The 15,207-nt window shown below is 43.3% G+C and overlaps 1 protein-coding gene across 5 annotated transcripts in view; it reads left to right on the top strand.

Annotated features, from left to right (window-relative positions):
- The window catches only part of TENM3 (teneurin transmembrane protein 3), a 539,016-nt gene that overhangs the window by 498,327 nt on the left and 25,482 nt on the right, over positions 1 to 15,207 (top strand). For 4 of the 5 annotated variants that reach the window (XM_074353570.1, XM_074353573.1, XM_074353574.1 and 1 more), the window contains 3 exons: positions 1,474 to 1,706; positions 2,813 to 2,967; positions 3,719 to 4,593. In XM_074353570.1, coding sequence (XP_074209671.1) covers positions 1,474 to 1,706; positions 2,813 to 2,967; positions 3,719 to 4,593 — 1,263 coding nt within the window. The remainder of the gene's footprint in view (positions 1 to 1,473; positions 1,707 to 2,812; positions 2,968 to 3,718; positions 4,594 to 15,207) is intronic. The other variant, XM_074353571.1, reaches the window with a different exon arrangement.

Genomic DNA, 15,207 nt, shown 5'->3' on the forward strand with positions numbered 1-15,207 from the left:
GTGTATTTGCCACTTAAAAGGAAGAGCATTAAGTAGTGAGCTACCCCAGTGGTAGAGCACATGCTTAGCAAGAATGAGGTCCTGGGTCATTCCCCTGTACCTCCACCAACAAGGAAATAAATAAATAACCTAATGACCTCCCCCTGCAAAATAATAATAATAATAATAATAATAATAATAATAATAATAATAATAATAATAATAATAATAATAATAATAATAATAATAAAACCAAACTAGTAATGAGAAAGCTACTACACCATTATTTAGAATATTTTCATTTAGTTAAATTTACAGTATATGTTTTAAATACCCACATATAAAATAAATGGGGACACTCATATAGTTGTGTGTGTGTGTGTGTGTTTGTGTGTGTGTGTGGAGTGAGCGAGAGAATGAGAACAAATCAGTAAAACCAAGCTTGTCATCAGAAGACTTGCGGAATCTAGTGGAATTCCTACCTGTTGACATCTTTGCCGAGACACCAAATCATTTAAATTCTTCTGAGAATTCTTTTTTCGTAAGACGATATCTGCACATGGTACAAAATTACATTGATTCCAAGAATGCGGTGTTAAGTGTGTGTAAGGAGATCAGCTTTTAATTTCAGCCATCTGTTGTAATTTGTCCATTCCTTGATAAGATTATCTCCCTATTTTTTACAGGTAACAGGACTTCAAATATTCTACATTTACATTAGTCTGTGTTTATAAAATTAAGCACTGTGTATTGTGAACAAATATCTGTATCTCTGCAAATTCATAGACAGGTTTTAGAGCAGCTACATAGTCAGCAGCTATTCTGACTGGAGCAACAGACTGAGACTGTCTCCTACACTCAAATAGCCTCATTTTCATATTTAACCCCACAGCTCAGGACAGACCTTGTAACGGCATCAGATTAGCTTTCTGGATTACAGTAGAGCAATCTAGGCACACAGCGCTTTTTTTTTTTTTTTTTTTTTTTTTTTTTTTTTTTTTTTTTTTTTCCATTTTCCGAGCCAGGTGTTTCTAGTTTGATTGCACAAGAAAATGAGATTTCCCTAAGATGAGATGCAAGTAAAATCACCAGTGTGTTGTCCTTCGCTGAAGAGTTTGGTGGAGACACCCTTCCCCTGGAATAAACTTTGTCACTCAAGGGCTATTTATTAATAGTTTTGCCTTGAACCGAAAAGATTTAGAGAACTTGCTTCTTTGTTCTAGGCTAGCCTTGTAAAGGTAGTTATCTTTAAGATGGCTGTTTAAGAAACTGTTAAATCCTCAGAAACAGACAAGGAAGGAAGACAGTCGTGTCAGAGATTGCCACCAATTCTTGTAAGTCGTTCTTCAACCTGCTGTTCATTTTCCAGTCATTGATGAGGGATCTCAGTTTATAATCAGTTTCTCGCGATCTGTTTCATTTCACTTTAAATTTCTGTGTCTTAGGAGTAACTGTCTCATGATGCTTCTGTATGATTCCTTTTTTTTTTAATAGCAGCAACCCAGCTCATAGATACTACCTCGCAACCGATCCAGTCACAGGAGATTTGTATGTTTCTGACACTAACACCCGCCGGATTTATCGCCCGAAGTCCCTCACCGGTGCCAAAGACTTGACTAAAAATGCCGAAGTGGTTGCAGGGACAGGAGAACAGTGCCTTCCCTTTGATGAAGCCAGATGTGGGGATGGAGGGAAGGCTGTGGAAGCAACACTCATGAGTCCCAAAGGTACTGGAATGTATCAACTGGATGATTTCCTTTTATTAAGAAAAAAAAAAAAAAAAAGGTGGAAAATCCAGTCAGTGCCTGATTGTGTTTAATGCCGAGTCTAAAAACATGTTACCCTCAACTGCCTCCTGGAAAGCTGTTTCACATCTAGGGTTTTTAAAAGCCATTTAGCATGAAACGACTAGAATCCTAAGTTGATTTTACAGTAAATATTAGGTTCTTGGCATTTTTTAAATCATCATACCACGTTTTCAACTTTTTGAAGAATAAAGCAACCACTCTGTGTCATTCAGGTCACATCCTGTTCAGTATCAAGAAAGTATCCAAATTCTTTCATTGTCCTGAAATTTCTTTGTTGTGAATGAGTCCCGGGCCTCTTTGAAAACCATCACTAGGCAACCCTATTAGTGCTCACCCGGTTTGGAGCTATTAAACTTTTGTTTCTATGCCGTGGGAAAAAATGCTTGCTGTGAGGAATTTCTGAAGGTCACAAGGGCTAAAATTCTACGTGATGAAGGTTTCTAGCTTTTAAACCAGTCGGGACTAACTGCCTTCCTCATGTATCATGCCTTTCAAGACAATGTTTTTTGGTTTGAGGCTTTTTTTTTTTTTTTTCATTACAGCTAGCGACTATTATGTGAGCAAGGACTGGAGAAAAGTATTTGTCGTGCTGAATTATTTATTCTAGCAAATTTCGTTGTAACAAGGTCAACAAAGCACTCCTCTTGGCTTAGCTCTATTTTTGTTAGAATATAGTTACTCTCAGTTCAGTGCAACAGAATGTGACCTGTTTCTATAATTTATAGACAACAACATTAGACAGACATTATCATTTTATATTTAAAACACTGGTACTGCCTATGTGAGTCATACTCTTAAGTAGAGATCCTTACAAATTTCAGTTCTTTCTTGCATTTTACATTTATTTGTAACCTAAATGGCTGTGTTGGGTTTTTCCTGATGTGTTTGCCATCCACAGTCCTACCTGCTACCCGTCGGCCGTGTTGTCACTGGGGTTACACGTGGAGTTTAGTGATAGGCCTACAGGTTTAATTGAAATTAATCGTTTTTGAAAGATGGGTAACGGTTCCTTCTCTTGGATAAAGGAATGGCGATCGACAAGAATGGATTAATCTACTTTGTTGATGGAACCATGATCAGAAAAGTTGATCAAAATGGAATCATTTCAACTCTCCTGGGCTCTAACGATCTGACTTCAGCCAGACCTTTAACGTGCGACACTAGCATGCACATCAGCCAGGTGGGGAAAACGTTCAGCGAAATTGTTTGTTTTTCTTCCAGGGGTCTTGATTTCTTGGGTCAGGAGACTGTGACGGTGCCACATAACACCGCGTGTGCCCTGGATGGCAGCAGTCCTGCTAAAACCTTACCCTTCAAATGTGCCTCGGGAGCTAATAAAAACTTACTTTCTTCTCCAGTTCTGCATTTGAAGAACTCAGTGAGATACAGAATGATAATCACTGAGAGATGCTCATCATGTGTAATGAAATGCCAGTAAAGTAGCAGCATGCAGATATTCCAAAAAGAGCAAAACAGCTTAAATCTCTAATCCTTGGATTGCATGAGGTCCTTGAGTAGAGAGAACCTAATATGATAGGTCCTCAGGGACTTAGATTTAGAATTAGAAACTTTACTGTTGGCCTGATTGAAAACACAGTAGAACAGTAACATCTTCATAACCTGGTGATTGTCACTGCTAACAGGAACCAGTGTGTTCATATCTCATTGGTATCTGTTGACTCACTACCTAGAGGTTCATTTGCTATTTGTCTATAACTTGCAAATCTCCCAATCAGCTGCATTTTTAAGTAAAATGTTATTCCCTACCTTTGTCTCCACTCGTTTAAGCTTGACTGTCTCTACTTTAAAACCAATTTTAAAACAGTTTATCAAAGTAACGGTAATTTCCCCGAATGGCCCAATGTACTCTTCTGGCAAATTAACAGCAGGGCGCAGTAACTAACTGACCAGACCATTTCTTTTCTATTAAGGTACGTCTGGAATGGCCCACTGACCTCGCCATTAACCCCATGGATAACTCCATTTATGTCCTGGATAATAATGTAGTTTTACAGATTACGGAAAACCGTCAGGTGCGCATCGCTGCGGGACGGCCCATGCACTGCCAGGTGCCAGGAGTGGAATATTCTGTGGGGAAGCACGCAGTTCAGACAACACTGGAGTCGGCCACTGCCATTGCCGTGTCCTACAGCGGGGTCCTGTACATCACCGAAACCGACGAGAAGAAAATCAACCGGATAAGGCAGGTCACGACAGATGGGGAGATCTCCCTGGTGGCCGGGATCCCTTCGGAGTGTGACTGCAAAAATGACGCCAATTGTGACTGCTACCAGAGCGGAGACGGCTACGCCAAAGATGCCAAACTGAGCGCTCCGTCCTCCCTCGCCGCCTCTCCGGATGGCACCCTGTACATCGCAGACCTGGGGAACATTCGGATCCGGGCCGTGTCGAAGAACAAGCCTTCACTTAACTCCATGAACTTTTACGAGGTTGCCTCTCCGACTGACCAAGAGCTCTACATCTTTGACATCAACGGCACTCACCAGCACACTGTCAGCCTGGTCACCGGCGATTACCTGTACAACTTCAGCTACAGCAACGATAATGACGTTACCGCCGTGACCGACAGCAACGGCAACACCCTCCGCATCAGGCGGGACCCGAACCGGATGCCAGTTCGGGTGGTGTCTCCGGATAACCAAGTGATATGGCTGACCATAGGAACAAACGGATGTTTGAAAAGCATGACTGCGCAAGGGGTGGAATTAGTTTTGTTTACTTACCACGGCAATAGCGGCCTCTTAGCCACCAAAAGCGATGAAACTGGATGGACAACATTTTTTGAGTAAGTATATCAAAATTCTACTCTGATTATAAAACACCGTGATACAGTAATGGAATCTAAAATAATAATAGTAGCAGGGGGAGGGTAGCGCTCAGCGGTGGAGTGCGTGCCTAGCATGCACGAGGTCCTGAGTTCAATCCCCAGTACCTCCATTAAAATAGGTAAGTAAATAAACCTAATTACCTGCCCCCCCAAAAAATATTTAAATAAAATAATTATAGTATCATCTTAAGGCAAGGGTTTGGGGGGGTCCTGGAGTTTCTGTAATTTGGGGATCCCTTTTTCTGAAAAAAAAAAAAAAAGATGAAATTAGACTCAGGGCCTTGGGAGGGACCCAAGCCAGTACGAAGCCTGAAGCCTAAGTTTCATGCCTGTCGCCTAAGTTTCATGCCTGTCGCAGTGAATCTGCCTGTGTTTAAGGGTGAACATACTGCTTCATACAGACCTAAAGTGTTAGCTGCAAATCTTTCGGGAAACAGACTGCAGCCTTGGTTTGAGGCATAAACTTTGGGGGTTTGCTTTGCCCGTGTGCTATAAAGCTGATCATGTTGGAAGCTGTCACTGAAACGAACCTTTCAGAACATTGGCAATGAACGTGGCTGACTCCATCAACACCACAAATGTTATCCTTATCAAATACAAGGGCGTAACTTTTTATAATCAGATCTGGGAGCATCTAAACACCACTTAAAAGAACCTTACCACTATGTGCCAATCAGAAATAGCTGGTGCCTGTGAAAACATGTGAAAAAGTGGAAGGCATATCCAGCCGGGCTGTTCTACTAAATTTGCGGAGTCGTGACCCCGGCAATGCACTCTTTGAACAGTCTTGTTTTGTGACTGTGTAAAATCGTTTTCGATTGTTTGTCCACTTCATGAACATCACACAAACCGTAGGGGAAATTAGATGTACAGAGATGGCATGTTGACCAAGGCAAAATAGTCCTCGGAATGAGTGTTGAGTTCCTTAGTGTGACTTGTACAACGAAATGCTGGAGCAAAAGTGCTTTCTGTGGGAGCCCACCTCTAAAGTTATAATAAAAGTCCGTAGGAAAAAAATGATCCAATATACAAATATTTTCCGTACGACGTTTCTGGAATGGATCTTGCACGTTAGGGTTAGTTCTCCTGTAGCTTGAATTGCTTTTCTTTTTTGACAGATTCCTTTTTAATAAAATGAATGTTACCCAGCAGCATGATTTTGTCAGAGGAACAAACCTTTTCAGTTGAATTACATTAAAATTCTGTTCTTAACATTCCTTTCACTCATTTTAGGATCGCAATAGGAAAGGAATAAATTGGAAGTGAATGGAAAGCACTTCCTTTGCACTGTTTTCAAAGTGATGGCAGGCCGTATTGCCAAAGAGGCAAAAACAAAGAGTCCAGTAAAAGTACTGCCATCAGATGAGACTGGGCAGGAGAGCTGCTCTGATGGTGTCTTCAGGGAATGAGGGCGGCGTTGGTAGGGTTTCAATTTAGTTAAAAGCCAGGGGAAGAAATAAAGACGTAAGTTTTTGGTACAATCTAGGACTCAAGCTCTGCCCTGTGGGCTGTTTTTGAGTGTGTTCTTACTTGTTCCTGGGGATTGACAGGACACAGAAGTTCATCACGTGGGTTCCTACGGACACATGAACTTCTGTGACAGATACAGGGCTTCACTAATGACCTACAGTGAGTTTTAATCAAGTTTGGAAAAGTCAAGAAATGGGTATACTCCACTGGTGGAGTTGATGTGAAATAGTATAAAACTTGGAATTTTTACTTTTTTAAAGTTATGGTACCCAAGGAAGATACATTTCTCTCGTAATAAACACCCTCCCAGAATTTCAGACTTGGTGAAGAATCAGCATGGCGGCCATGGCCGAGGTCGAGTTGGTAGTTCCATCTTGTGTGTATCATGAGCAAGCATTGTTTCCAAGAATGAAAGTCTTTAGTTAATTGAAATAAATCACAATCATATTTTCAGTAGTAGAACTTCATTACACACCGTATTTAAAATATATCTATTAACTCTTATATCTAGATAAATTATAGTAAAGGCAACTATTCTGAAGAGCACTACTGAAAAGTTTCACCAAATGTAAACCTCATAATTACGTACACACACGCACATATATACATATGTTTGCTATAATTTCAGAATATAGTGGTTTATAGCACTTGAAAAATAACTTTTCTAATCAAAGTAACAGAAATATTGCTTTTAAAAAGTAGTGTTTTTGTTCATTCTCCTCTCGATGCCTGCAGCAAGAACATGATTTAAAAATGTCCAAGAAACATTTATGCATTTTGCAAAACAGTGTATTACCATATGAGACAGAAACAAAATGGAGCACTTAACCTAAGTCATTCAGAATCAGCATATCAGAATGACAAATGATCATTTTTTTCCTTTCCAGACATTCTTATCACCCAGCTGTGAATGAGCAAGGGCCCACCTCTTCTAAGTGTGAGAAACTTTAAAACACATTCAGAAGGAAGTGTTTAAAAAAAAAAGATGGGGAGGGTCATAATTGGGCAGCCCCTTCAGAAGCACTCTCTGTGTTCCGACGGGGTGGCACCTTTCTGTCCAAGTCAGATTGTCAGTGGATAAACTCAGCCCCCACCTGTGCCCATCAGAGCCTTGACAACAAGGTTTTCTGCTCATTATATGCTGACCTGGGCGTGTGACTGGACGTGAGGATCCTGGCAGAGGCAAGGGGACCTCGGACTCCCTGCCAGGCTTCCTTGGTGTTCGTTGTTATTAGTGAGCTGCCAGCTCCCAGAACCCTAGGACGTGTCTGGAATATGTCCCTTTGCATCCCCATAGGCCTGCATGTCTAATTTAAACCTTATAAGGTCCTTGGTACTTTCATAAAGAAGGGATATGAGAGGTTTGACAATGGTCAGAGTTTAATCAAAACCGCAAGGAGATTATGGAAAAAACAAACCACTCTTCACAATTGGTAAACACCTGTTTTCTGTGACTTTCATGGCACCAGTCCCTAGAGCTGATACATGCTCTGTAATCATCTTTCTGCACAAATACCTTGCAACGAGATATTAAACTTTTTAGCCCAGAGTCCCATTTGTAGGTGTCCAGCTTTCTAGCTAGCCTAGTGGCTAAAAAGCCTTGAGATTAAAGCTCTGTAGGATAGAAACAGATAGAAGAAGACCTGAGATCGATAAAGTTGCCTACCAATAAAAGTACAGTTGTAGTCTCTACCAAAGAAATTTTAAAAGAAAATTAGCTGAGATTACTTACCTTACATGTTTTGATTTTATTACTTTTTGTCTTAGTACAGACTTTAGTTTACCATTATATCACAGTATGACTGTGAGTACAGAATGAAAAGTGAAAGTATCTCATAAAAGGATGCAAACTGTGTAATTATCTTTGTGGCTCCCACAACTCCTGGAATGTTGCAGTGGGTATAGATCGCTCCCAACAGCTATTTGTTGAAAGAAGAAGTAGAGAAACCAAAGAAACCAGGTGAGAAACTGGTTATAGACAAGATTCTGATAAACCCCATAGCTGGCTCTTTCCAAGGCGCCGTGGGAAGGGTACCATATAAATCCTTCCTTGCTTTCGGACATGGCTCGGACCTTTCCGGACCAGAAGTTGATGCTGAAAATATTAACACGTCTCATTTTTGTTGTGGACGTTTAAAAATATATTTACCTCATATTACATGTTTACTCTCTTTTGCTTTAAAAAATAACTTCCTTAGTTGCCCTTGTTATTAAAATAATTAACAGAAAGTTGAGATTTCATATTGATAACACTTTCTCCTGAAATGTTGGTGTTCAGGAGTAAAAGACAGAGAGCATTTCCCATTGCAAATACAGTTAAAATGTAGAGTCGTCCCCGGTATCAGAAAGAATGGCTCTAAAGAAAACTGGATTCGCAACTTGAAATTCTGATCAGGCACCAGTGAAAGAGACAGGGCGCCTTTTTAGGGCACACAGGTAGTTTCCAAAGCACAAGAAACGTCATTTCAAAAGCTGGAGATACCATCTTCTTCTGGGCAGTAGCTTCTCACCACGTTACTTGTTATTTTTGTGTCTCTACTGTGAATTGTTAGAGAAGTGGCCGGTATCCTTAGACTGCGCACTGCGTGTATGCTAGGGAGACGGCACCCTGTGTATGCTAGGGAGACAGCACCCTGTGTCAGGTGGTTTATGACTCAGCTTTGAAGCCCCTGAGTTAGACTCGTATGTTTCGTGAAGGGAACGATTCTTTGCTGCTGACTGAACAAGCCGTCCGGAAGTCTCAGACCTCCTCTTGCATTGACTTGCCGGGCAGGGGGAGGGATGTCCAGCCCGCTCTGGGGTCTCCTTGTCTGGCGACACTGTGATAAGCCAGCTGACTCCCTTCGCTTGGTGTTAGAAGTTGTTTCGTGCTGCCCATCGTACCGTTTAAAAACAACGATCACACGTTGTGATTCCTTGGCTAGAGTAATTCCAGGGAGACCAGAAAGATCTCACCTGCTAAAAATGTATCATTTAAAAAGTTCATAGCCAGAGCGAGACCTCAGTTCTTACACTTGAGTGCACACAAAAGCAAACCTAATGTATTGAGTTGGGTGAGAGAATAAATTATTTAATAGCAAGTGGCATTTCACAGTTCTCTGCTTGCTTACCCTTTAAAATACAAGCCGTGCAGGCGTGTCTAGAGGCTCTTCTGTCTGGTGCAAGAAGACAGCATGGAAAAAAAAAGGAAGCCCTGAGTTCTCTCTGATAGGAACAAGCCCACCCGTGGGTCGGTGGCAGTTTTCTGTCTTGGGACTTTGAATATTTGGAGCTTCATATGCATGAGGCTGACTCCATGGTCTTTCGTGAGCTCTGTCCAGATTCGCAGAGCAAATAAATGAGTTTCAGCCTTTATTTCTGTAGGTATATATGGGTCTCCAGCTTCTCACTTGGATGCTTTATTGTCCCTCATTCAAGCTTAACAATTTCAGAACGAGCTTCTGAACCATTTCTTCATAATGAACGTAACTCTGCACCCATGGCAAACCCACAGCTGCCGCTGACATCAGTTCTGATGCTCTGGGAGAGTGTGGGAAAGGGGACCCCAGAGCAGGAGAGAGGGCATCAGGAGAACCTGGGCTACAAGTCCAAAAGTAAGGTAAGCTAGGAAAACTCAGTGATTATTGAAAATCAGAGAAGTGCGTCCATCCCTGTTGACGCTGAATCACGTAAATAGCCAGACCAGCTGTGCAGGGGTGTGTTCTCCTGACGTGTGCATGCCTGTTAGAGCTCACGACGTTAGACAAATTATAGGCGGCTCTTCCACGGGACAAAACTGAGAGAATAACCTTTCCCTTGGAAAGCATCTGACATCCAACCCTAAGAACTCAAACACTGAAACCGCATTTCCTTGCCAAAAACTGCATTAAAGACACAGCAGCCCGTTTTATAAGTATATATCTAAAACTGGTGCCCAGTTCCCCTCCTTTTTCCTTTTCTTTTCTTACTATCCTCATGAAAGAAAATATTTGCCCCATTAAGAATGATTTTTTAAGAGATTTTTAGCAGCAAATCACTTACATTCATGGGAAGATGCTATGGTAGATTTCCACTTTTTGCTGTTTTATTTAATTGTTTAATAATTTTGCTTTAAATTTTTAACGAGAATGTGAATTCCCAGGGATATCAGTTTAAAAAAAAATGTAGGCAATTGAATAATTGTACATTTTTGTACATTTTAAACATTAATCAAAATATTACTGAGTCATTACTTTTATTAATACTGGATTTAATCCAGTTTCCTTCTGCAGTCTAGACTGTTTTAAGAAATAATTAGTTCTGTCAGGTTGAAAAGCAGGAAGGAAAGTGAGGAAATTGTATGTTATCCAGATAATTCGAAAAAATCCCAGAAAAAAATAGAAACAGATTGATGAGATATTCTCAGCCTGCCTCAGTATGTATGTAATATAAAATTTCTCGGATTTTCTCAGTATAATTTGCAGTGTATTGATAGTTGTAAGGCTACATTAACCCTTTCAGGGTCTCCCATTTAGCCAATTAACGTTCTCCTTGTGCTCAGTTGCTTCATAATGGTTCAAGAGTGAGTAAACGCAGCTTCCGAAAGTGTTGAATTCCTCCTTCAAACTAATTACATAACTGTCTGAGTTAGATAGATGATCCGGTGGCCTCCCGTCTGTGTGCTTCAGCAGCTTCCCTTACGCAGTGATTATCAAATGATTTACTGTGAGACTGAGTTATAGACACCAGCCATTTTAAAGGGTGGTTTGATACCAAGGCAAGACGTCTACACGGTGACAGCCAGTGAGCGGGAACTTTTTTTTAATAATCGCAGAATAGAAGACAGACAGTTGGGTATTTTCCAGGGTCTGTCTGGCGTCTCTGACTCATTCCTGTGACATCAAAACAAAAGCAACCTCAGCAGCCCCCACTCCTGGCCACCCTGACTCCTCGGCATCCCAGAGAGAGCCCCTTGCCTCTGTTCCAGGATCCCGGTTTCAGAATGTCTCGAGGCATCTAAGCAAAACTAAGATGGACACTGTTCTCTCCTGGACTCTGGCCCAGGATTGGGGTAGGCAACCTATGAAGGAGATGAGATGAGTGGGGTACCATCCACGTACGTCCCATCACCCCAATTCCTCACGGCACCCCTGCCACCCATCACCACTACCCCACCTCTTACACACACACACACACACACAGACACACACACTTCAAAACAGGTCTCCTAGACCTCAGCTCATCCCAAATCTTGGTAAATCAGTGATTCTTAAAGGGAGACCACCCAAAGGTATAAAGAAAGGTGAGGAAATAAGGTGTTCTGGGCCAGAGGAAAAGATGTACTCAGGAGACGGAGCTTGGCAGGTTTTGGAAAGAACACGCAGCTCAGAACGACAGAGCACAGAGTGTGTGCTGAAGCAGAAGAGAGAGATCACAGGTCTGACCCAGTGGGGCTTACGTGGATGTGCCTGCTGACCCTGAGTGAGCAGGGCTCCCAGAGAGGAGCTTACCAGGGAAGCAACACGGTCCATCTGGCAATAATAGAAGGATGGAGTTAATGTAGAAAAGTAGGAGGCTAAGAAAAAGAGAGAGGCAGGGCTTAAGAGATAGTAAGTCTAGTTAAGAGGTGATTGTCTGAACCAGGGTTGGGCACTGAAGTTACAGAGAAGGAGATAGATGAGCTGTTAGGAAATGAGGTCTAACTTGGTGATGGAATGCAAGACGGGAGGGAGGAAGAGGGTCCGCTCACCTGGCGACCACGTGGTGGGGAGATAAAGGGAAGAAGCAGGTTGGTCAAAAAAGATGAGTTCAGATTTGGAACTTAGGAAGTTGAAGTTGCCTTAGAACCGTCTAGCACGTGGTCCAGGACAGCAGGGGAGACGGCAGGACAAGCCCATTCTAGAGACGGCGCGAGAGCTGTGGAGGGAGCTGAGCCATGACTGTGAGTGAAATCACACTGGAAAGATGTAATTCTGACGGGGAGCTGTGTGACCGCATGAATTTACAGAGTGGAGTCTCCTATGGCTTAACAGTAAAGTACCCGCGTGAATACTTCAGGGCCTGCTTTTCTGCCCCTGGGTTCCAGGCCCCTGATTTTTGACACCTTCAAATCTGAGTCCCCTTGAGCAGTCCATCACCTTCTGTTCATTCCTTGCTGCCTCTTTCTTTCTGTTGTCTGTTCTCTGTTCTGAGCGGCAGCATAGGCTGACGGGAAAAAGCACAGGATTTGGAACTGAAAAACCTGGGTTCCGTCCTGGTTTTGTCATTCACTCTGCTGTGTGTGACTCTGGGCAAGTCACAGCACCTCTCTAAGGGGATGCACCCTCACCTGTAAGAGAGAAGCCTTCTTAGTAATTAAAAATCCCTGCCTGCTTAAAAAAAAAATCTGGGGTTCTGCCATTTCTCCCCAACTTTGTCTAGGTCTCTGTCAAGGTTTATTCCAAAAGAATAAAATGTCTAAGTGGGCTTCCTACTTTAGTAGTAACCTTTCCACTGGCCACAAGTCTTTCGAACCTTCCTTGTCCTCAGTCACTGCATAGCCATTTCCTGGGTGGGGGCGTGGGTATGACCAGAAAACAAAGAAGAAGGCTCCAGAGCAGGATGGGTTTGTCCTCTGAGCACGCCCAGCACCATGGAATCAGTCTAGGAGGATGAGAGCTTACACAGTCCTGTTTTACAGATTCCTTGGAACAAAAATTTCCCTTGACATCCCCTGTCTAACAAGTCTGCATTTTCAAGACGCGCACAAGCCCTGTTATCTAAACAAATAAGACGTGCCCCCACTCGTGTCAACCTTTCTTAGTCAATAAAGAATTTTTTAAATGGTCTAAATATGACCCTCTCTCAATGATGGCTAACCCCTCAGTCTTTTCAACCACAGAGTAACTAATTCTGGAATGACCTGACTTGGGTCCCTTGGTCTCAAGGCCTGTGAATTTCAGAGCTGGTCCTTGTCACTTCGTCCGCCCTCCTTGATGTGGTGACGACCATGTAAGGAAAGAGGCACTGGGCCACTTTTCTTGAATTCAGTCTTTGAAAAGGATGTCGTATCTGTGCCCATCTCTCACGGGGCTCAGTGTAAGGACAGGACCACAGGTGAGAAAGAGAAGATCTGTCTTTGTCTGTGGTCTTCTGAACCCATGTGATCGGGGTGTTTGAAAACAGAGAAAAGTGGCTTGACCGCAGACTCCAGTTTATGGAGCAAAGCGATGGTCAGAACTGGCCCCACCGGCCAGACCTCAGAGGGAGTGCAGCGGCAGCAAAGACGGCTAAGTAAGCGTGAGCCGCCTCCTCCCTCCCCGCCCGGGCAGTGCTCACTCTTTCTCATCAAGATCCTCTTAGCACTTGAGACAAACATCCTGTAAAATAATACCTCCCTTGTCTTTCGTATCGCACGTTTCCCCCGTTATCTTCGGTAATACGCAGGCAGCAGTCAACTGAGGGCCACAGGAACCCGTGATTTAGGAGTTGGTTGATTGCTTGCTTACCTCGGTGATGGAAGTATTTTGCATTTTCTGTTCAGAACCTGATTTTTCGAGGACTTCTAACTGACAACATTGCCACCGAATTCAGAGAAAGGATGATTTGCCTGGGAGATCGCTGTTCAAATGTATAAACCACAGACTCGTTCCCAGAATACTTAAATCTTAAATTTCTCTCGAGATAAGTGTCACAGATCACATTATTGCTATTAGGATTCCAAATCAGTCCACCACGAGAAGTTTCAATCAGGTTCTGTCCCGGGTTTGCTGTTTGCTCACGTCCTTCGTCAGGAACGCGGACCCAGGAATGATTGATGTGCGCGGTTTTGTTCTGATGGGGTTAGTAATTTTGTGCTACTTTACCACGGTGACAGATAAGAGGTTATTACAGACTAGCATGGTGATAAAAAGCATTGCCATACAGATGGCAGGACTGGGGGAATTTTTGGTTTTGCTGGCTGTTAAAGCAATGAAAGGAAATTGAAACCAAAGGAACTCTGCTAGATGCGAGAGATTTGCCTTCTATGTCAGGGGGACAGTGGGAGGGAAACAGGTAAGCTAAGTCTTTCCTAGGAGGCCTTATGTGACTCAAGTCTGAAAGCAAACAGAGGTGCCCCCACTAAGCACCTTATTCTGGGGAAGACACGCAGGAGCCAGCCGTGACTGTCACCCATCCAGAGGCCTCCAGAATGTGCCCAAACCAACATCTCCTGCTGTCTTGCCTTCTCAAGACAGGCTGAGTTTGGACCGGAGACACCAGTCAAAGAGGAAACGTGTGTTTAGCTGGTCCTCATCCAGTCTTCTATAGGTGAAGAAAATAAAGGTTTGGGAGAGGGGCGTTGCCAACAAGATGGGGGTCAGTACACAGTTTGTCTCATCTTTGAGACCAGTTGAGCGTCAGGCTGAATCACAAGCTGACAGTCAGCACGAGGAGTGGGGGCATCCAAGCCCTCAGAAGAGCCCCGCCTCTCGCAGCCAGGGCCACCTCCTTCCCCTGCCTTCCTGGCTCCTCGCACGCTCTGCTCTGGTGGACACAGATTTTTCTCAAAAGCAGAAGATACTTCTAGAAACATAACATTTGATTAAAGAAGCCATGTTATGGGGAAGCACTGAAGACAACAGATAATCCTGTTGTCCAGTTTTAAGGAAAGTTTCCGGGAGCTGCAGATTACTGCCCCTGGACCACACCTGCGGTGTCAGGAGACTGCTGCCCTCGTGTCGGGGACCGTCTCAGTCCGCTTTGCTCTGAGTTGCGGAACCACTAACGATGTTTGGGCCGAGACCTGTTATACTAGCGGTGTTTCACAAGGTCGCTTTAGTGTCGGTGAGGACGGGGAGAGGCAGCGATCCAGGGCTGCTGTTGGGATGGGGAGACAGAGAGTGAGAGGCGTTATGAAGGGGAAGTGGACAGCTGGGAGCGTCACGTCTGTAATGGGGTTGGGGGGAGAGAATTTCCCATCGGGATGGAATCAGCATTTTCAGCTGAGAAGGGCTGCGGCTCTGGCTCTCTGGGGCATTTGTCGGTAATCCTGCTGTTTAGGAAACTTAAAGATTTAAAAATATACCACAAAGGCTAAAACAGCAAGTCTAGGCAGAAACGCAATCAAAATTAAAGACGAACAAACAGACAAACCTCAACCAACAGCATCCATCAGTCTTGAAG

This window comes from Camelus bactrianus, chromosome 26 (genome assembly GCF_048773025.1).
Source record: "Camelus bactrianus isolate YW-2024 breed Bactrian camel chromosome 26, ASM4877302v1, whole genome shotgun sequence".
Lineage (NCBI taxonomy): Eukaryota > Metazoa > Chordata > Mammalia > Artiodactyla > Camelidae > Camelus > Camelus bactrianus.